The sequence below is a fragment of the Acinonyx jubatus genome, chromosome D3, assembly GCF_027475565.1.
Source record: "Acinonyx jubatus isolate Ajub_Pintada_27869175 chromosome D3, VMU_Ajub_asm_v1.0, whole genome shotgun sequence".
NCBI classification, from domain to species: domain Eukaryota; kingdom Metazoa; phylum Chordata; class Mammalia; order Carnivora; family Felidae; genus Acinonyx; species Acinonyx jubatus.
The window spans coordinates 27,718,967-27,739,003 of NC_069392.1; the positions used below are offsets into that span (position 1 = coordinate 27,718,967).

General features: G+C 57.7%; 2 protein-coding genes across 5 annotated transcripts in view; one reads left to right on the top strand and one right to left on the bottom strand.

Annotated features, from left to right (window-relative positions):
- Positions 1-16,011, top strand: part of LZTR1 (leucine zipper like post translational regulator 1) — a 20,638-nt gene extending 4,627 nt beyond the window's left edge. Inside the window, exons 3-21 of one of the 3 annotated variants that reach the window (XM_027049729.2) lie at positions 2,574-2,630; positions 4,090-4,169; positions 4,661-4,769; positions 5,266-5,349; positions 6,391-6,448; positions 7,042-7,181; positions 9,129-9,330; positions 9,807-9,962; positions 10,104-10,214; positions 10,592-10,684; positions 10,866-10,961; positions 11,041-11,206; positions 11,417-11,586; positions 11,893-12,049; positions 12,926-13,052; positions 13,146-13,295; positions 13,939-14,044; positions 14,132-14,212; positions 14,493-16,011. In XM_027049729.2, the coding sequence (XP_026905530.1) occupies positions 2,574-2,630; positions 4,090-4,169; positions 4,661-4,769; positions 5,266-5,349; positions 6,391-6,448; positions 7,042-7,181; positions 9,129-9,330; positions 9,807-9,962; positions 10,104-10,214; positions 10,592-10,684; positions 10,866-10,961; positions 11,041-11,206; positions 11,417-11,586; positions 11,893-12,049; positions 12,926-13,052; positions 13,146-13,295; positions 13,939-14,044; positions 14,132-14,212; positions 14,493-14,609 (2,260 nt within the window). In that variant the 3' untranslated portion in view covers positions 14,610-16,011. Of the gene's footprint in view, positions 1-2,573; positions 2,631-4,089; positions 4,170-4,660; positions 4,770-5,265; positions 5,350-6,390; positions 6,449-7,041; positions 7,182-9,128; positions 9,331-9,806; positions 9,963-10,103; positions 10,215-10,591; positions 10,685-10,865; positions 10,962-11,040; positions 11,207-11,416; positions 11,587-11,892; positions 12,050-12,925; positions 13,053-13,145; positions 14,045-14,131; positions 14,213-14,492 lie in introns of those variants that run through there. The other 2 variants (XR_008291463.1, XR_008291462.1) reach the window with 2 other exon arrangements.
- A 741-nt stretch (positions 16,012-16,752) lies between these two features.
- Positions 16,753-19,541, bottom strand: THAP7 (THAP domain containing 7). 2 transcript variants are annotated; one of them, XM_027049738.2, is made up of 5 exons: positions 19,420-19,539; positions 19,168-19,247; positions 18,592-18,747; positions 17,657-17,797; positions 16,753-17,465 (listed from the first exon to the last, which is right to left on the bottom strand). In XM_027049738.2, exons 2-5 carry the CDS (start codon positions 19,245-19,247, stop codon positions 16,901-16,903), a joined length of 942 nt encoding a protein of 313 aa, XP_026905539.1. In that variant the 5' UTR covers positions 19,420-19,539; the 3' UTR covers positions 16,753-16,900. The 2 variants fall into 2 exon arrangements, with proteins under 2 accessions (XP_026905539.1, XP_026905540.1); XM_027049739.2 differs by lacking the exon at positions 18,592-18,747 and having other exon boundaries at positions 19,420-19,541.
- Positions 19,542-20,037: the final 496 nt, after the last annotated feature.

The following is a 20,037-nucleotide window of genomic DNA, read 5'->3' on the forward strand; positions in this document are numbered from 1 at the left end:
GAGTTTGGGCAGGGCATCCCTCCTCCATTAATTCATTTATGTCATCAGGAAAGGCCAGGGATGCTCACCAGGGGTCTGGGAGGCTTGGGAACCTGCTAGATGTGGGGCTGAAGCTTGGTCTCCCGGATATACCAGGCTCAGTTCAAGTTAGAGCTTTGTGGCTTTGAGCTCAGGCAGGTTTGTTAAGACCACTAATCTGGTCTCCTCCTTTGTATATGGGGTGGCCATATGCCCTGCTCCTGAGGGTCAGTGAGCACAAACCTGTGAAAGACTCAGGACAGGTTTTGCTGTACTGAAGGTGCGGTGTTTGCACATGACCGATTCTGCCCATGAGTCTGTCCCTGCCTCTCAACCACAGGACTTGGCCTGAAGCCCAGAAGGACTGGCCTCTGGTTGGTTCTGCAGCCTTGGTCCTTCAGGACTCCCTCTGCGGGGGCTGACCTGGAGCTAGTAGGGTACAAGGACCCCATGAGTACCTGCAGACTAGGCAGAATGGTTTCCTTGGGCGGGGCCCTGGCTTCTAGCCTGTCTCCCCCACAGCCTGTTTCCCTATGAGCAGCCAGAGGGATCCATTTGAAATGCAAGTCTCAGTGTGTGCCTCCTGAGCACATAATCCTGGGATGGCTCCCCTCTCTCTGAGTAAAAGCCCAAACTGTCCTGGCAGTCTGAGAGGCCCTATACACTTGTGCCTGCCCTGCTCCTCTGCCTTTGTTTTACACTGGGCTACATCACTGCCTTGCTGTGTTCTGATTGAACCAAGCATCCTCCTGTTCAGGCCCTTGTACTGGCTGTTCCCTCCTTCCCAACCCTTCCTGCCTCTCTTCCGAACATACTGTGAGGGAGGCCTTCCTGACTGCCTGGGTCAACTGGACTGTGGCCCTCCCATCCCCTTCTGCACCTCTTACTGGCTCCATGGTAAGAGTACAGACCACATAGATTACCTCAGAGTTATTTTTGTTTGTTACCTGTCTCCTCCACTGGGGAGAGACCTGAACCCAGCACCCAAACAATTCAGTAAATGTGTGTCACATGACAGGATGAAATAGGAAAAGGCTCACAGGTGTTCACTGCAGGCTTTATGAGAATCCCCCAAACCAGAAAAGGCCTGATGTCCAGTCCAGGGCAGTGGGTGGGAACATTCCCAGGAGTGTTCTATAGCAGGTAGGGTTGGCATGGTAACTGTGTAGCAATAAGCAGAAATATCTTTGCTATAATGTGGCATTAAGAAACAGGATTTGTCTCACTCTGGCTGCAACTTTGTAAAGATTGAGTACAAAGAAAGATGGCGCTCCCTGGGTGGCTTGGTCCCTTAAGCAACTTTGGCTCAGGTCATGATCTCACGGTGTGTGAGTTCAAGCCCCTCATCTGGCTCTCTGCTGTCAGCACAGAGCCCACTTTGGATCCTCTGTCCCCTCTCTCTCTGCCCCTCCCCCTCCCCTCTTCCACTTGCTCTGCTTGTGCTTGCTCTCTCTCTCAAAAATAAAAATAAACATTTAAAAAAGAAAGAAATAGGGGCACTTGGGTGGCTCAGTTGGTTAAGCGTCCAACTTCGGCTCAGGTCATGATCTCACAGTTCTTGGGTTCGAGCTTTATGTCAGGCTCTGTGCTGACAGCTTGGAGCCTAGAGCCTGCTTCAAATTCTGTGTCTCTGGCTCTCTTTGCCCCTCCCCCACTCGCACTTTGTCTCTCTCTCTCTCTTTCTCTCTCTCTCTCTCTCTCTCTCAAAAATGAATAAACGTTAAAAATTAAAAAAGAAGGAAAGAAAGAAAGAAAAAAAGAAAGAAAGCCTCCTGCAGAATCTGAGAGGGGTAGAGAGAGAGCAAGGAGGGGCAAATGGGAGAGGGGAAAAATTACAGTCACATCTCCGCTTCCCAGCTCCTGGCTTCCAGGCTGCATGGCCTCAGGCAGGCCCTTTATCTCCCAGGCTGCTTCCTCTTTTGTAGAGACAGGTGGAGTGTGCAGCCCCCTGGTGCAGATTGAGGGAAGGGTGCAGGGGGTGCCCCATACAGGCCTGGGTGCTGGGCTCCTATTGGTTGACTCCCTTCTTCCTTCTTACTGACAAGGGCTGGGCAGTAACTTGCAGGTCTTAGTGGGTGGCCAGTGGATTTGTTTTCCATTTTATTGTGCATCTTTAATGTAGTTACACTGGCTTTGCAATAAAGAGGTGGAAGGAATATCAGAGAGGAGGAAAGGGGCCTCCCCTGGGAAGCTCTGCATTGTGGTGGCACAGCCTCCAAGAAAGAGGTGCTGAGACATGGGAGTGGGAGGAGGGGTTCTAGAGCCTGGGGTGAGGTGTGAACCCTCAAGCCAGCTGCTGGGTAGCTGGGATCAGACTTTGGACCTGACCCCAGGCAGGCGGGTCCCTGGCAGCCTGGTACCCGCACCAGCTGGGGAGCTTTCTTTGTGGTCATCACTCTGGTCCCTTGGGAATCAGCTGGATTCTCTAGGGAATCCCTAGCCCTGGTTGGGTCCCCACAACAGTCCCCACCCCCATCCCTGGGCCGCAATGTCCATCTCCTGGGTCCTGGAGAGCAGACCAGGACTGACCCCACTTCTCCCTGGCTGTCTTTTAGGAAGACCATGCTCAACGATCTCCTGCGGTTCGATGTGAAGGATTGCTCCTGGTGTAGGTACGTGGTCTCCGGGCCCCAGGTCCCCCTCTTTCCCCTAGAGGTCTGTAGCACCATGCTGGGCCCTGATTGCCAGTAGGGTCATGCTGGGGAGAGCTAGGGAGAAACTGCAAGGAGACAGCTGTGGTCCTTAGTCTTTCCCTCTCTCTCCTGGGTTTCTTTTCCAGTCCACGACTTGGATTGATTATTCTGAATCCTGTTAGGTAAGGGGATCTGTTTGGTCTGGTTGCTGGTCCTCAAATTCTGCCTCCAGAGAGCCCTTCAGTCACTGGGCCTGTTTCCTGGGCCAGCAGCTGTCTTGGGAGCCAACATGGGTGGGGGTGGGGAACGGCTGCTGGGTCTTTTCAGGACTGACACTGTGGGGCCCGTCTTCTGCCCGGAGACCCCACATGGGTAGTGGGCAATACGAGAGCTCTGGCTTCCTGCCACGGATGGCCCTCGCCCCTGTGCAGCCTTGGGCAAGACATTTGCCCTCTCTGAGCACTGCATATTTGTGCCCATCTCCTCCAGTCCAGCCCTACCCAGGGGGAAGCTCACAGCTGAGGGGGAGAAAGGGATCCCAGGATTAGAAGATACTGGGTGTTCTGAGCTCTACCATCTGCTCGTGCAGGAGCACAGACCCTCTGAGTCCCCTGGGTGCCCCACTCTGCAGGAGCTGTGTGTGCAGCCCTCCGTCCCTAGCAGTCCTCTGGGGAGGGGGGGGTCTCACCACCCCCATTTGATGGAGGAGGATGTCCAGGCCCAGGACCCATACCTGCCAAGCCTGGAAAACCAGGGTGGCATCATTGTGTGCCACCCACCCTCTGCCCAGGAGACCTAGGTAGTGCTGATATTGCCAAAGAAATTTGTTATTGTTCCTCTCACACTTAGTTTTATAATATAACCAATAGTTACAGATTAATGTTTAAAATCACTCTAAAGACCTTACAGTCCTTTACTAATAATTGCTTAAGCATAAAAGTCTGAAAAGGAGCAGCCCCAGGGAAGCAGTATAAATGGGTTTTTAATTCCATAAATAAAATGCATGGACTACCTCTGTGGAACACAGTGCAGCTGTAAGAACACAAGTATAGCTGATTGGAGAGTGGCAGGAAGACCTAGTCACATTTTACTGTTAAGCTGAAAAAGCAGATATTACAACATATCTACCACGTGATTCCATTTTCATAAATTACTCGGAGGCATAAACATGAATAGGAAAGGTGACGGGGTGGGAGGGTGGTGGCCTCAAGGTATAAAGGGTAGTTTCTGGCAAAGGGATTATATACAAGTCTTAATTCTGGTTTTGTGTTTTTTCCTTATTGGCAACTTTTATTATACGTTTCTACATAATGACATAGGTATTACCTGCAAAACACAAACACGAAAGGAATCAGGGAGGTGGCAGGGGCTGCCCTGTGTGGCATGGACTGCACATCTGACCCCTGCTGACACCCACTCTCCGTTTCCCCCCCACCAGGGCCTTCACCACAGGCACCCCACCAGCCCCCCGCTACCACCACTCAGCCGTTGTCTACGGGAGCAGCATGTTTGTATTTGGTGAGCTGCCTCTTCTCTCCTGGGCACTGTGCCCTCTTCTGGGCTCACAGCACCCTTGTCCTGCCCCAGGCCTGGGGCTCACATGCTGTGCATGGCCAACTTCTCTCTGTCCATGCCTTGTCTTTCTCTGCTTGAGTCTTGAGTTCCTGCACTGGTTTGGGGGCCTCTCAAGGGCCCCTGTGGCCCTATGTGCCCCTTTCCCTAACTGTCCCAATTTCCCAGGTTTAGAATTGTCTACCTCTGTGACTGGGCTGGAAGGTGGCTCTCCTCCCTCCTCTGTCACCCCACCAGGAGCAGAGCACAGGGTTCTGCTCATTTATGTGTCCCCAGAGCCTAACACAGTCAGGCACACAGTAGGTGTTCCCCAAAGTTTATGGAGGGAGTCCCAGAATACATCTTAAGTGAGGCCAGATTCTGCCCCCACCTCCTGGGGTTTAGAGACTCTGAGATGCTGCCTTTGGGTGTGACAGTTTCTCCCTCTCTCTACCCAGGGGGCTACACTGGGGACATTTATTCCAATTCTAACTTGAAGAATAAAAACGACCTCTTTGAATATAAGTTTGCAACTGGCCAGTGGACAGAGTGGAAAATTGAAGGACGGTGAGAGACTTTGCTGAAACCTTTCAGGGTTGATCGAGTGGCTACCACATTGGGTCCGTGGTGGCAGCCGGCCTGGGATGTGGCCCCTATAGCATTACAGAAGAAGAGCCTGAGACTCAGAGAGGCCTGAGCTCTGCTCATTCCCAGCTGTGCCTGTTTGAGGCCCTTGCCCTGCTCTTAGATTCTCTCCTTTCAGAGAGCAGAAGGGACCCTGATGTACTGCTGATGGGTGCGTCTCTCCTGTTTTGCAAGCATCCCTCTTTGATATTTTGGTGGTGGCTGGGAGAGGGCTTTACCCTGTGGGCATCTGAATTCCTTATCCCACTGCCCTGCCTCATGAGCTCGGCCTTATGACACCCAGATGGCATCCCAGAGCCCCGGTGTCAGCAAATGTAGGCACAGTGGCCCTGGGGTCCCTGCTGGTGTTATGGGGCCACGAGGTTCAGGTCTGTGCTGGGCGGCCTCGCTCCTCACCCCCTCCCTCATCACACTACAGGTTGCCGGTCGCTAGGTCTGCCCATGGCGCCACGGTATACAGTGACAAGCTGTGGATCTTTGCTGGCTATGATGGCAATGCCAGGTAGGTGGTGCCCAGCCCGTGCACCCGGCCCCTGAGCAGCCCTGTAAGTGTACCAAGGCCCAGAGCGGGACTTCCTGGCATGGGAGGGCTCAGGTGGGGGTTTCTCAAGAGGGTAGTGTTGTGGACAGGAGGGACGGGGTGGGGGGCTGGGGTGCCTGGGTGGCTCAGTCAGTTAAGCATCTGACTTGATTTTGGCTCAGGTCATGATCTCACTGTCAGTACGGAGCCCACTTGGGTTCATCTCTCCCTTTTTCTCTGCTCCTCCCCCACTCGTACATGTGTGTGCATGTGCGCTCTTGCCCTCTCAAAATAAATAAACTGAAAACAAAAAGGACTGAAGGGAAGAAGATGGGTAGGATGGAGGTGAGGGGCAACTGAGTGGAGCTCTTGCCCAACCCGACAGAGGTCAGAAGGCCTAGCACCCCTGAGACCCCTCCTGGGGGTGTCTGAGGAGGTGGCAAGCCTGGCCCATTTTTGTGCAGCTATCTGAGGATGTGCTGCATTTTTCTGATTACAAAAGTAGCATGTGATCATTCCCCAAGACTTCAGCATTATAGAAACTCCAAGAGGTGGGGCACCTGGCTGGCTCAGTTAGAAGAGTATGTGAGTCTCAATCTTGGAGTCGTGAGTTCGAGCCCCAGGTTGGGTATGGAAATCACTAAAAAAAAAAAAAAAAATTTTTTTTTGAAACAAACAAACGCTCCAAGGGATGCGATGTTAGTGGTGGTTTCTGCATGTGTTGCCTCTCTGAAGTCCTCTCCGAGCCCCGGGGGTCTGCCGAGTGGGACTGACCCTGCTACACTGGCTAGATGTTGTGCTTAAGACCATGTGTTCCTGTCTGGGCTGGGGGGATACCTAGCAGGGATTCAGTGCATCCCCCCCGGCCCTGACCCTGAAGCCCCCACCTCATGGCTACTCCATAGGCCCCTGATCAGAGTCCTGCGTGATGTGTCCTTCCTCCCTGGAGCCATCTCTCCCGGCCAGGCCCACCCTGCCACCAGCTCCAGCTGTGCAGATCCTGACCCCTCTGTCCTAATGCAGGTTGAATGACATGTGGACCATTGGCCTCCAGGACCGGGAGCTCACATGCTGGGAGGAGGTGAGGGGTTTGGGGGGCCGGGGCAGGCAGGGAAGGCAGGGGCTTGGGGGGCCAGGGTGGGGCCGGCAGGGAGGGGAGGGGCAATGGGGGGGCAGAGGTGGGGCAGGGGAGGGGCTGCTTTGTTCTCTTTGCTAAATCCTAGCCTGTCCTCAGCCTCACCCTCCCTGCTGACTTCCTGCCCAATTCCAGCAGCACTCACCTAGTGACTAAATCCTCTGTGCTTCAAATGGCAGCGTGTCCTGGTGACTGGTGCCACTTAGGTAGAAGCCACCCTCATTTGAACACAGCAAGTTCAGCATGCTGTCTGGTGTCCTGCTCCCTGCTGTTTCTGGGCAATCTGTCCATCTGCTCCATTCTTTCCCCTGGAGTTTCTTTCCCCCATGGTGATGATTTTTAGCCCCAGTTGTTAAAAACTGGGCCCATTTAGGTGGATGAGGTGGGGCTTTAAGCTGTTCCATAGAACTTAATCTATGAACCCTCATTCACAGAAGTTTCAAGAATGAAAGTAGTCCCAGTTCAGCAGTGTAAGTAAGTCTCGACCCTGTGAACCCGGTCCCATGAGGGCTCGGGCTGAGCTGCCTTCCCTACTCCAGGTAGCGCAGAGCGGTGAGATCCCGCCATCCTGCTGCAACTTCCCAGTGGCCGTGTGCCGGGACAAGATGTTTGTGTTCTCAGGGCAGAGCGGAGCCAAGATAACCAACAACCTCTTCCAGTTTGAATTCAAGGACAAGACGTGAGTGTTCTGGTGGTGGCACCCACATCTGTGTCTGGAGCTGTCCTCGTGAGCTTCCGACACAGCAGGGCAAGTTACCCTTCCAGAGCAAGGAGGTGCAGGTGCCTTCATACAGACTGTGCAAGCAGGCTCCTTAGTGTGTGGCTACAGCTCAGCAAGATGGGGCTCAGCTGGCCTCTCTCTCTGTCCAGTGTGAAGGACGGCTCCTGCCCCGCAGACGGCCTGGTCAGTGTCACCAGTAACAAATGTGGCTGGAATAGATCTCATACGATGGAAGAAGCCTGGAGGGGTGCTCAGGCCCTGAGAGCATCCAGCCTATGCTGTCCTTGACCAGCCCTCGTGATGGGGACTGAGCCCTGGAGGTGGCACAGACTGGGTCTTGGCTCTGGGAGTGAATGGAGGGGAGGGAACAGGGAGCTTCTGCTGTAAGCCAGGGAGGCTCAGGAGGGGACTTGGAGTTGCCCTGGAGCCCAGCACTGTCCATTCAGAAGGAGGAAGGTCAAGGCATCTGAGGCAGAGGGAATCCCGCTGACACCCACCCAGCTCTCCTGTGGCTCTCATGAGGGCAGCCGGGCTTGAGCCAGCCTGCCTCTCCATCCTGGCCTTGGTGCTTACAGCAGTGGGCAGCAAAGAGGGCTCAGCACCAATAGGAACAGACCTGGTGAGGTGAGAGGCCTTGGAAGTAGAGGCCAAGAAGGCTCAGATGTGGGGAGGGGTTGAAGGGCAGATATGCAGGCTCTGGATAGGTGGACAAGTGGCTAATCTGGGAAGGGTGCTCAAGGAGGTACAGGTATTGGAGGAGACGCAGGGCCTGAGGACTGTTCAGGGATGTGGGGGCTGAGGAAGGTGCATTGAGGGAGCAGAGGGCTGTGGGGTGGGGGACCCAGGCCAGAGATGGGGGGCAGAGCTGCAGCTGGGGGCAGAGTGGACAGGGGTAGGAAGAAAACCAGGGGAGGTATGGCCACCAGCACCAGCCCAGGCTGGGTGTTAGGAGATCCCGGGGGCCACTGGCAGCAGAGGAGTCCCACGGGGTGGAGTCAGTGTGGTGCTGCCTTCCTCGGGCTGGCCTGCTCCCAGCCCCCAGACAGCCACCTGCCCAGTGTCATGCCTGTGCCCTTTGCTCCCACACACACAGAGGTGAGAGTGAACACACCCTGGCCTTTAGGCTGTGCATAGGTGGGCAGATCCTGTGGTATGGGCATCACATAGGGCCCATTCCCCATGGGGCCACAGAGGGCTGCTGGTGTGAGGCACTTAGCACTGGGGTCCTTACAGAGCACCTCTGCCCTACCCCATTCCCAGATGGGCATTCAGGACCCCTGCCACCTGGAGATGGGCTTTGCCCAGGCAGGTCTCCTGCATGCTGGACAACCTCCCCGCAGCAGGGGCACCTGTCAAGCCCAGCATGTGCCAGGTGCAGGGGTCAGCATGGAGCCAGATGGCATGGCCCACCTGGCCAGGATCTGTTTGGGTTCCAAAGAGGATACGTTGGAAGCTGTTGGGGATTCCTGGGAGGGTAGAGAATGTAGGAGCAGCATTGGGAGGTGGGGTCCTGGTGGCTCCCAGGAGCAAGGCCTTGGCTGTGGGGATCATCCCACATGTTGGAGTGGTGGACATATCTCCATTCCCCCAGAGAGTGGAATTGCCTCACCACACAGAGGCTGGCCACCTCTCCTGCCTGCCACTGCTGCCTGGTTTATAGCTGGGAGACCGAAAAGGACTCGGGCAGGACCCCATGGTGGGCTGAGTGGACCTAGGCAGAGCTGGTGCCAGAGCAAAAGGGGATGCCCTGCAGTGCATGCCCTCCCTTGACCCGGCTGGTCTCCCCAGAGGCTTCAGGGCACTTCCAGCTGGTGCCTGCTGTGGGGAGGCCTCAGAACCCAGGTGGAGGCCGTGGGGGAGCAGGAGCCCCCAGTCTGGCACTAGTTTACTGTCATGTGCCCTTAGGTGGACACGCATCCCCACCGAGCACCTACTCCGTGGCTCCCCACCACCCCCGCAGCGGCGCTATGGGCACACCATGGTGGCCTTTGACCGCCACCTCTACGTGTTTGGGGGTGCGGCAGACAACACACTGCCCAATGAGCTGCACTGCTATGATGTGGACTTCCAGACCTGGGAGGTTGTCCAGCCCAGCTCAGACAGTGAGGTGAGTGCTTCCGGGCACAGGTGGCCAGGGTTGCCCAGGCCTGAGGGCTGGGAGGCCTGATTCACCTGCTCCCACCACCCTGCAGCTCCTCACAGCCTCAGAGGGCTCCCAGGGCTCTAGATGGCCAGCAGGAGCAAAGCCCGGATGACTGAGGCCCTCAGCCCTGGACGTCTGCCTTGACCAGACCCTAGGCCCTGGGCCCTTGTTCTCCATCTTGCAGCCTACAGGCTTTTAACATTTCACTTCCCATCATATCTGCATGGTGCTGAGGATGTTCTCCCAGAACGTCCACCCTGACTGCTGCTGGCTCCCCTTCTCAGCCATGCTGCGAGCTCCCTCATCCTGTGGCTCTTTCCCCTCCCAAACCTGTCCCCAGAGCGCTCTCACTCTTGAACAGGGTCAGCAGGAGGCTGGTCTGTGGTGCCTTGCCTGGCCCTTGCTGACTGGTCCCATGCCCGCATGTCTCTCCCCTCCAGGTCGGTGGGGCTGAGGTGCCAGAGCGAGCATCTGCTTCTGAGGAGGTGCCTGCCCTGGCCTCTGAGGAGCGGGGTGGCTTCAAGAAGTCCCGAGATGTGTTTGGCCTGGACTTTGGCACCACCACAGCCAAGCCGCCTGCCCCGCCGGCCTCAGAGGTGAGGGTTGGCGCCCTCGCTCCTCTCCATCACTCCCTGATGCCAGTCCTGTGGTCAGCCTCTCTCACAGATAGGGAGACTGAGGCTTAGAGAAGTACTTGTTAGGGTCACTTATCTCCTCTCCTCCCCACCTCCACCCAGCTGCCAAGCGGAAGGCTCTTCCACGCAGCTGCTGTGATCTCGGACGCCATGTACATCTTCGGGGGCACCGTCGACAATAACATCCGCAGTGGGGAGATGTACAGGTTCCAGGTGGGGCTCATGGACTGACTACAGGGGAGCCAGCCAGGGTGGATGGGTCCCAGATGATGGAAACTGAGGCCCCGTAGGTAGGGGTGGGACTTGTCCAAGGGGACCAGAGCCAGGGGTCTAGTGGGATGGCAGCCTTCCCGAGGAGTCTGGAAGACAGGGTGGGGAACTCTAGGCCGAGGGCAGTCTGAGGAACTTCTGTGCAGGGTGGGGTGGGTGGGGCAACATTGGGGGCTCACAGTGGAGCCAGTGGAGGCCGGGGAGCAGGCTTGGGCCAGTGGAGGGAGCTGGGCTGAGCTGGGCTGGGCAGTGTGGCTTAGAGGGGGCAGAGCCTGGGCCAGTGCTGGCTTCCCTGGGCAACACTGGGTCTCCTCCCACAGTTCTCTTGTTACCCCAAGTGCACACTGCATGAGGACTACGGGAGGCTGTGGGAGAGCCGCCAGTTCTGCGACGTGGAGTTTGTGTTGGGCGAGGTGGGTGCCCTCCCTATGCCCAGCCTGTCCCCTGTACTGCAGGGTGGAGGCTGTGCCCTGAGGCACTGCTGGCCTACCCCTTGTGCCTGGAGTCCTAGAGCCCTTACCTGGCTGTCTGGGCCTCCGTCCCAGCCAGGATGAGGGTTCTGTGCTCCCCACCAAGGTGTCATTCTTGCTCCAGAAGGAGGAGTGTGTGCAGGGCCATGTGGCCATTGTCACCGCTCGGAGCCGCTGGCTCCGCAGGAAGATCATGCAGGCACGGGAACGGCTAGCCCAGGTGAGGTGCTGCCCAGTCCCTCCTGCCAGGACAGTGGCATCTGTGGGGTGCCCCTGAGCTCCCCTTCCTCTCCCTATAGAAGCTGGAGGAGGAGGCAGCTCCCGCTTCCAGGGAGGACCCTGGTGCAGCTTTCGGGGGGGCCCGGCCGCCCCTGCTGCACGTGGCCATCCGCGAGGCCGAGGCCCGGCCCTTTGAAGTGCTCATGCAGTTCCTGTACACGGACAAGATCAAGTACCCGCGGAAAGGTGCGCTGGGGGTGGGAACAGGGTGGACAGGCGCACAGCCTGAGGCCTGGCGGCCACCACCACTCATGTCCACTGGTGTGGTTGAGTTGCCTGATGACCCAGACCCACACTCCTCTGAAACAAGCCCTGGACCCTGTCCTCCCTTCCGCCCTGCCCCGCACCTTCTCCCTCTCTCCATGACTCTGAGGTTCAGGGAGCTCTTGGATGCAGGCCACGTGGAGGATGTGCTGCTCATCATGGATGTCTACAAGTTGGCACTGAGCTTCCAGTTGTGCCGCCTGGAGCAGCTGTGCCGACAGTACATCGAGGCCTCTGTGGACTTGCAGAACGTGCTGGTTGTGTGTGAGAGTGCCACCAGGCTGCAGCTGGGCCAGCTGAAGGTGCGGGCCGGTGTGCATGGCCCACCCCGCCTACCACAGGCCACCGTCCCCTGCTGCCAACACCAACCCCAGGCTACTGACCCCCGCTGCAAGCCTCTGCCCCTGCCCTGCTGCTGCCAACCTGCACCCCAGTCTGCCAACTCTCGCCACAGGGCCCCCATACCCCGTTGTCAAACCCTACCCCAGGCTGCCGACCCCTGCCACAAGCCCCCTGTTCCCTGCCCCAGCCCAAGTCCTCCTGCCCAGGCTGCTGCCCCATCGGCCAAGGCCTGACCCTGCTTGCCTGCTCCGGCTTGTGTGTCCCAGGAGCATTGCCTGAACTTCGTGGTGAAGGAGTCCCACTTCAATCAGGTGATCATGATGAAGGAGTTTGAACGCCTCTCTTCCCCACTGATCGTGGAGATTGTGCGGCGGAAGCAGCAGCCACCTCCCCGTGCTCCCTCAGAGCAGCCCGTGGACATTGGTAGGGATCCAGTCCCCATCCCTGAGGCAGCAGAACGGGATTGTATCAGACCTGGGAGCCATGGAAGTACCTGCCAGGCCCTCAGGGTGGGGTGTGGGTACCGGGGGTGCCCAGAGCGCTCCTGGGGCTCCTGCATGGGCAGACAGGGAGGCAGGTCAGGCTCATTGGAAGGAAGAGCCCCTGACCTATGGGGCATCCTACCACAGCTGTGTGCCTAAGGGTGGAGAATCTCCTGAGCCCGTTTCCAGAGGTGGGCACGGGTCCCACTCTAGTGAGGGTACCTGCCCTGACTTGACATCAGGTTTGACAGCTCTGTTGGGAGCAGTGTGCTCAGGGTCAGTGACTAGTTGCAAGCTTCTTTTCTAGGCATGCCCACCCTTTGGGGCCTAGTGAGAGGTAAGCTCAGTCCAAAGACTTCAGACATTCCTGGTAGCTCCCTGTGCCCACCTAGTCCGGGGAGGGACATCATAATCTCCTTCATCCCCTGACTCTCCCTGGGGTCTGTGCTGCATCTGGCCATTGGCCCTGGGTGACACAAGGAGGGACACAGTGCTTGCCAGACCCAGAGGGGGCTCAAGCATAAGGGTAGGGAGGAGGGTTCAGTGGGCTGAGTTGGGGAGATCAGACTCTGGGGGTCGGGCAGGCCTAAGGGCCGTGTTTGGGGCTGAGGGGAGAAGGTAACAGGGCCTGTTAGTGCCTCAAGGGCCAGAGTGAGCCTTCTGGCCTGGGAGATGTTTGTTCAGGGCAGCAGCATGGGCAGATGTCCAGGAAGCAGTGCCTGGGGCCCTGAGGCCCAAATCCGATGGCTGAGTCTGCAGAGGGGCAGGAGGCATCTGCTCGGGGTCCCTCTACACCAACCCCTGCCCTCCCTACCAGGCACATCTCTGATCCAGGACATGAAGGCATACCTGGAGGGGGCAGGTGCAGAGTTCTGTGACATCACTCTGCTGCTGGATGGGCACCCAAGACCAGCCCACAAGGCCATCCTGGCCGCTCGCTCCAGGTGGGTGGGGGTGTGGCTACAGGGCAGGGCAGGGCAGTCCTGGGTACAGCTTCTGTTTGCCGAGAGCCAGGACTCGAATGCCCCTGTCTGCAGCTACTTTGAGGCCATGTTCCGGTCCTTCATGCCCGAGGACGGGCAGGTGAACATCTCCATCGGGGAGATGGTGCCCAGCAGGCAGGCCTTTGAGTCCATGCTGCGCTACATCTACTACGGCGAGGTCAACATGCCGCCCGAGGACTCGCTGCATCCTCCCTGCCATGGGTGCTCCCAGGTCACCTCTGGAGGTCCGAGTCCCCAGCTTAGGCAGCTTTGGAGCCTCGTGGGTGGGTTCTGGCCTAGCGATTTCCTGAGGATTTCCTGGTACCTAATGCTCTCCCAGCAGTTGGTCAGCAGGCACAGAGAGGTTGGCAGCCGGGAGGGATGGGTGGGTTCTTGACTCTCACAACTGCCCAGAGGAAGTGGTCCTGTGTTATAGGTGAGTAGATCACCATGGAGTGATTCCTGGTCATGTCACTTCATGGGGGCCTGCACATGGGTGCAAGATGCCTTTCAGGGCTCTGTGAAGCCACAGTTAGTTCTGCAAATGTGCATATGGGTATTTTCCTGGGAGAGGATTTTGGGTTTTCTTTGGATCTTGAATAGGGCTTCAGAGTCCGTGTAGAGAGCAAGTCAGTGTCCTGCCTGGATTGGAGCCCTTGTGCTGGTCCCTTGGGGTGGGGGTGGGGGGCGGTTTCCTTGTTCTGAGCACACAGGAGGAGGCAGCCACAGTCGCAGGCTTCCTCTGCCCCTGGTGCACGCGGGGCTCCAGCTGCACCCTCCCAGGGGAGATGCACAGGTGGCGGGAGGACGAGCTCCTTTGGCTGGCAGCTCCTTAACCAGCCCCCAGCTACCTGTTTGCGGCTCCCTACTATTACGGTTTCTACAACAACCGGCTGCAGGCGTACTGCAAGCAGAACCTGGAGATGAACGTGACAGTACAGAATGTACTGCAGGTAGCTCGGCGGGTGCTCATGGGCCTTCCTGAACCTGGGCGGGTGGGGGAGGGATGGGGCAGCACCTCAAGGAACCTGCCGTTCCAGATCCTGGAGGCAGCTGACAAGACGCAAGCACTGGACATGAAGCGGCACTGCCTGCACATCATCGTGCACCAGTTCACCAAGGTCAGGGCCCTCCCAGCCCAGCACTCACTGCCAACCCATCTTTAGGACCCACTTCTGCCCGCGTTAGCCTTGGCCAGGTGTGGGGTGGGGATGCGTGTAATCTGCTCATCTCCTGCAGCAGTGGTCCCTGGGGTTAGCCAAGCAGAGTACCCACCCACTGGCCATTTGGAGTCAGCCTGTGCCCTGGCTTGGTTGAGCTCCTTCGAGACTCTGGAGCCCACTCTGGCCCTCATGGGAATCCGGTTCCATCCTGTTTGGGCCTTTTGGTTGCCTCCTGCAGGTGTCCAAGCTGCCCACACTGCGCTCGCTGAGCCAACAGCTGCTTCTTGACATCATAGACTCCCTGGCCTCCCACATCTCTGACAAGCAGTGCGCAGAGCTTGGAGCTGACATATGAGGCCCCATGTGGTGCTGGCCCACTCGAGGAGAATAACCATGCCTGTTCCTGCCCTGCCCACTGCAGACTATGCTGGCCACACTCAGGCCTCAGGTGGAGTGGTTGGACCTGCCAGCCGAGGGGCAGGGTGCCCAGAGTCTCCGGAGGGAAAGAGGACATGGGGGGCTCTGGATGCCCCATTTCACTGCTAAGGACAAGTCCCACAGGGAGTGATGGTAAAACAGACCCCCTGGGTGGCACCCTCTCAGTTGGAGGTGTGGGTGGGAAGCCAGGGCCCAGCAGTGGGGAGAGCCCATTGTGGAGCTGGTTTGAGGCTGCCCATCCAGCAGGGACTGTGTATGGCTTGTGGGTCTGGCCACTGGATCCTATTGCCCCGAGACCCCTGATGTGGGCTACATAGTACCCCCTCACCTTCACTGGGGTTGCTCTAAGGGCCCCTACTGTCATCCAGAGCTTGTGGGTGGACAATAGTAACAGGCAGATGAAATCTGACTCAGGATGAATTTTGTGAAGGGCCCTGATGCCGAACTGGGCCTTGGCTTCCAGAGGGGCTGCAGGATCCCACTCCACTGTGTACACATCAGGAGTCCCCAGTTGTGCCAGGGAGACGTCGGTGAAAGTGCCCCCCCCCCCCCGCCAGGTCCCCATCTGTCCCTAAGTATTTATTCTTTGTCATAGACATGCCATTAAGACCATAGTAGTGCTACCTATTACACCTCATGGGTACAGGCCCCACGGGTGGACTCCGGCCCTCAGCTGTCCCTGAGCTGGGGATGGATCATGTGGCCCAAGTGCTTGAGACTGGCCAATCCCATCCGGTCTTCTATCCGTGTCAGCAACTCCCAGCCACATCTAGGGATACCCAGGGATATGGGGTGGGGAGGGGAGAGGGGTTGCAGCAGAAATCCTGAAGTCCCAAGGCCGCCTTGCTCCTGCCTAGGCTGGGAAGCTAAAGGATTGGGCACCATGTCCTTTCCTGCCCCCCAACAGAAGGCCCTGTGTGAGTCCACCCTAATACAACAGGCACTTCTGCCTCCTCTCTGGGAACGAGAACCCCAGGGACCCTTCTGCCCTGGCTGCCAGGAAGCCACGTTGGGGGGAAACAGTCCCCCTTGTCTCCTCCCTCCAGTTGCGTCCCCATGCAATGGCACTTGCCACTCCTTGGCCCTTGCTGAAGAGCCCCAGATGGTGCCACGTAGTTGGGACAGGGAGCCCTGGTCCCAGGTGGGCATCCTTAGGCAAGAGGAGTCCATCCATAAGGCTGCCGGCAAGCTAGGAAATGGCCTGGCACAAGATGAGCCATGGTGAACAACTGCAAACCCTGCTCTACAGTGGACCCTTGTAACTGGTCGTTTGACTTTTTCTTCCAGACATGATATGAATAAATGAAGTTACACACCAAGGACCCTAGAAAGCCAATTTCACAGCATTGTGTGGCACTTTCCAGGACTAGAGAGAATTCAGCTATGCTCTTGGGGCTACTGTAGCCACGGCCAGCAGGGAGGTCATGTGTGCAGTTAATCACCCTGCACACTGAACTGTTTGCCACAATCACAGACTCAGGGAAGCCTACTTTCCAGTCAGCTTGAAGAAAAATGGGGACTCCAGTTGAGGCCAGGATTGCTGTCTTCATGCCTGCCTCCAAGTTTCCCCCACCTCTTCTCAGACCTCTGGGGACTAGAAGTGTCACTTGCTGGGCCCTTACTACTTGCCAATCATAGTAGCACTAGGTCAGAAATTGCCATCTTTGTCCGTTTTTCAGATGAGCCAGGCCCAGTGTAAGTGGGTGGCTGGTCTGCAGGCTGGGGTTCAGATGTTGTACCCTACTGACTGCTGGGCAGATTAGGCTAGTGGATAAAAGCCATGCAGGTGTCCTTGTAAAGAGACTGACTCTGGCCTGGGTTTCAGAAATGTTTTCAAAGGGACTAGACTACTTTTGTCTGGGCTGTTTCAGGTACCAAGGAGAGGGTGCCTGGCACTGTTGCTGGCCTCTGCTCACACCATCCTGTCCCTCAAAACCCTGTGGGGACTGGAGTTGCATGAGGTGGGGTGGGCAAAAAGCTGGATTTTCTGCTCTTCACTGCTGAGAGCTTGGATAATTGGGGAGGGGCCCCAGCCCCTAGCTGAGCCACATAGCAGGGCCTCCTAGAATCCACTTTATTATGGCATCTGGCAGGTCTGGTGGACACAGCTCAGATGGGGTCCTTCTCCAGGTGGATTCTAAGGGGGGAAGAGGCTGAAGCCCTAAGAGGCAACCTCTCAAGTCAGCTCTGGGCCCAGCAGCCCCTCACTCAAGCCATGCTGTTGCTCAGCTGCATGGCAAAGTCCTGCACATGCTCCTTCAGAGTCTGGCGGGCATCTGCCTGTGCCCGCTTCTCCCGTGCCCGCTCTTGCTGCAGCTTGCTCAGCCGCAGCCGCAGCCGCTGCTCTCGCCGCTTGCAAGCCTGCAGCTGGCGCTGGGCCTTGTCCAGGGCATCAAGTGCGGCCTCAGCCCGCCGTTTCCAGAGCAGGGCACTGCCCACCTGGTAGCTGTGCTCATTCTGGATATAGGCTCCGGCTGGGGGTGGGAGACGAAGCATGTAGGCTGAGGGGGAGACAGGCCGTGGCTCAAGGGGGGATGGCTGCCGCTCTGGCTCCCGCTCCGGCGAGGGCTGGGCACTGCAGCCTGCTTCATCTGCCTGGGCACCCAGGGGCCCCAAGAGGTCTGAGAAGGGGCTGCTGAGGCCAGCCTCCAGCCTCCCAGTGGGAGAGGCAGGCAAAGCAGCAGGTGCTGAGGCCTCTTCCACAGGAAAGCAGGCGACATCAGCAGGTGGTGGTGGAGAAAATGGAGTCGTGGGCCCACGGCCCTCAGAGCAGCTGAGAGAAAAGAGAGAGAGAGAGACACTAATAGGCCAGGCCAAGGCCTTGCCAGACTCTACTTCACCGGCCCACCCTAGTCTACTCCACTGGTTTAGAACCCTGTCCAGCAAGACTGCTGGCACACATCCTAAAGCCCAGTCTCTCAGATTTGGGGTGGGAATGGGGCACCCTCCACCCACAGCACATACCGCTTCCTGCATCGCCGGAGCCGGCTGACGTCGGGGGGGCCAGGTGGGTAACTGTGCCCCTTGGTCTTGGTCGTCCGGCGTAACTTGGAGAAGGACTCAAATATCGTGGGAACTGCCCCCTCCTTCAGCCTGTGATACCCGCTGTGGGGAAAAACAGCCTGGATAAGGTGGACAATAAGCATTGCCCCCCAGGGCCAGCTGCAGGGCACAGAGCTAGCATGCCCCCAGCATCCCATATCAGGCTCTCCCATGCTAGCACAGTGGGAGGTGGGTAGGCATGTTGCCAGCACTTAGTTTAGGGAATGCCACTTTAGGTAGAATTACACCAATCTCTTTCCTGCAGGGCTCTTCAAAATTAGACGTGTAAAAAAAGACTGTACTAGAACTAGGCTGATCAGCCAAAACGAATAATTTCATTGTGGGAGCGCCTGGGTGGCTCAGTTGGTTAAGCATCTGCCTTCAGCTCATATCATGATCTCACAGTCCGAGAGCTCGGGCCCCGCACCAGGGCTCTGTGTTGACAGAGCCTGGAGCCTGCTTCGGATTCTTTGTCTCCCTCTCTCTCTGCCCCTCCCCTGCTCACGCTCTGTCTCTCTCTCTCTCTTTCTCTCAAAAATAAACATTAAAAAAAAAAATTTTTTTTAAAGAATAATTTCATTGTGGATTTGCTGGGAGGACTGGGGTTCTAAAGAATAGCCTTTGAAAAAGCTAACGTTTTCCTCTCCTGTCTCTAGCACAGTTACCCTGAGGGGGTGGGTCTTACTGTCACCGAGGTGCAAAGCTGGGAAAAAGCAGCCACACCGCGTAACCAGGTCGGCCTGGGCTCCAGCCAGTGGCTTCAGGATCGTCCTCATCTGGCCGTACAGCTGCCCCAATCGGCCGACTACTCTGATGCTTCAAACCCTGCCCCAGTGACCACTGCCACAGAGGCTCACCTGATTCCCACCAGCTCAAAGCAGTTCTCCTCGAAGTGCTTGGAGCAGAAGTAGATGTACTCGGAAGCCGGGTCCCACAGGCCCTGGCCGCTGGGGTCCAGCCGCTGGCAGTTGGCCAGCCACAAGCCTCGCCTCGGGTTGTCCTTCTTGGGAAGTCTGCGGAGCCACAAACCAGTAAGCACCAGGGTGTCTGTAGCCCTGGGCTGAAGCTGCTCAAGCACTCCAGACGGCAAGGACTGGTCATGCACACGCCACCACCAGACCTCCCTTCAACCCTGCCAGGTAAACACCTCCCACCAAGGTCCAGGTGAGGAAACTGAGGCCTCGAGGAAAGCAACTTCCTTAGCGTCACCTGGCAGGTGAGAGTCAGAAAGCGGAGGGACGCAGGCTGGTGGACCTCCCATGCTTCCTCTCCCACCTAGGCTCAGTCACACCCGCCCCGCCCCTCTCCCCCCTACAAATACAAGCATCGCGCCAACCAGAGGAAAGCGCATGCGCAATCGTGGCTCCACGAAGAGGGTAAAACCGGCGCAGGCACACGTGAGCCTTCGCGTGCCAGCACGCACGCGCGCTGACCTGTGGAAAGAGATGCCGCGGTTGCGCGTCTCGCGCGTGTCCCTTGTGCAGCAGCCGGCGGCGGAGCAGTGACGCGGCATCTGGGGAAGAGGCGGGAGCTTAGTCGTGGGCGGCTCTCCAGGCCCGGAAGGGCCTCGCGCCCCCAGCCGCCGATCCGGTCCTGGCGGCCCTGGCCTGCCGGGTCTCCCCCGGCCCGATCTCGCCCGAGCCCCGTCCCAGCCCGTTCTCCTGACTCCCGTCAGCGGCACTCACGATCTCGCCATTGCTGCGCCGCCGAAGTCTCGCGATGAGTGGAGCGCGGTGGAAGTTGATACCATAGAGACTCGGAAGAGCGAGGCACTCGACCCAGGGGCGGGGCGAGGCGGGCACCGGAAGTGGCGGGAGCGTAATTTTGCTGCCAGGCCTGCGTCGTCCCACCCTCCCTGAGCGCCTGCGCGGTAGTACACTCGGGCTCTTGGCTTTTCAGGCCAAACTCTTGGCCGTCAACACCTCGGCACCGAAGGAGCGGCGTCCCGGTCGTTGGCGCAGAGTCCCCGTAGTGTACGGGTCTGCTGGCGCGGCAGCGGGAAACCGGCAGGGTCCCGGGATCCACGCTGGCAGCCCGGGAAAGGTTAGACTGCAAAAAGGAAACTCCCAACTAGTAAAAGGGGCCAGAATACGTGATCAATATAACCCGACAAATTCAGTGCCCATAGTTTACTCCGGGAGAGGTGCCATGGGTGGGCGGTGATGGGCAGAAAGCCCTGTTACAGTTCCTTCTGACAGGCACGCGGCTGAGTTAGAGGTGAAATCAAAAAACTTCAAGGAATGAGAGCCTCACAGTAAATAAGTGTGCACTGGGGCGGGGCTGCCTCCCTGGACCCTCCCACA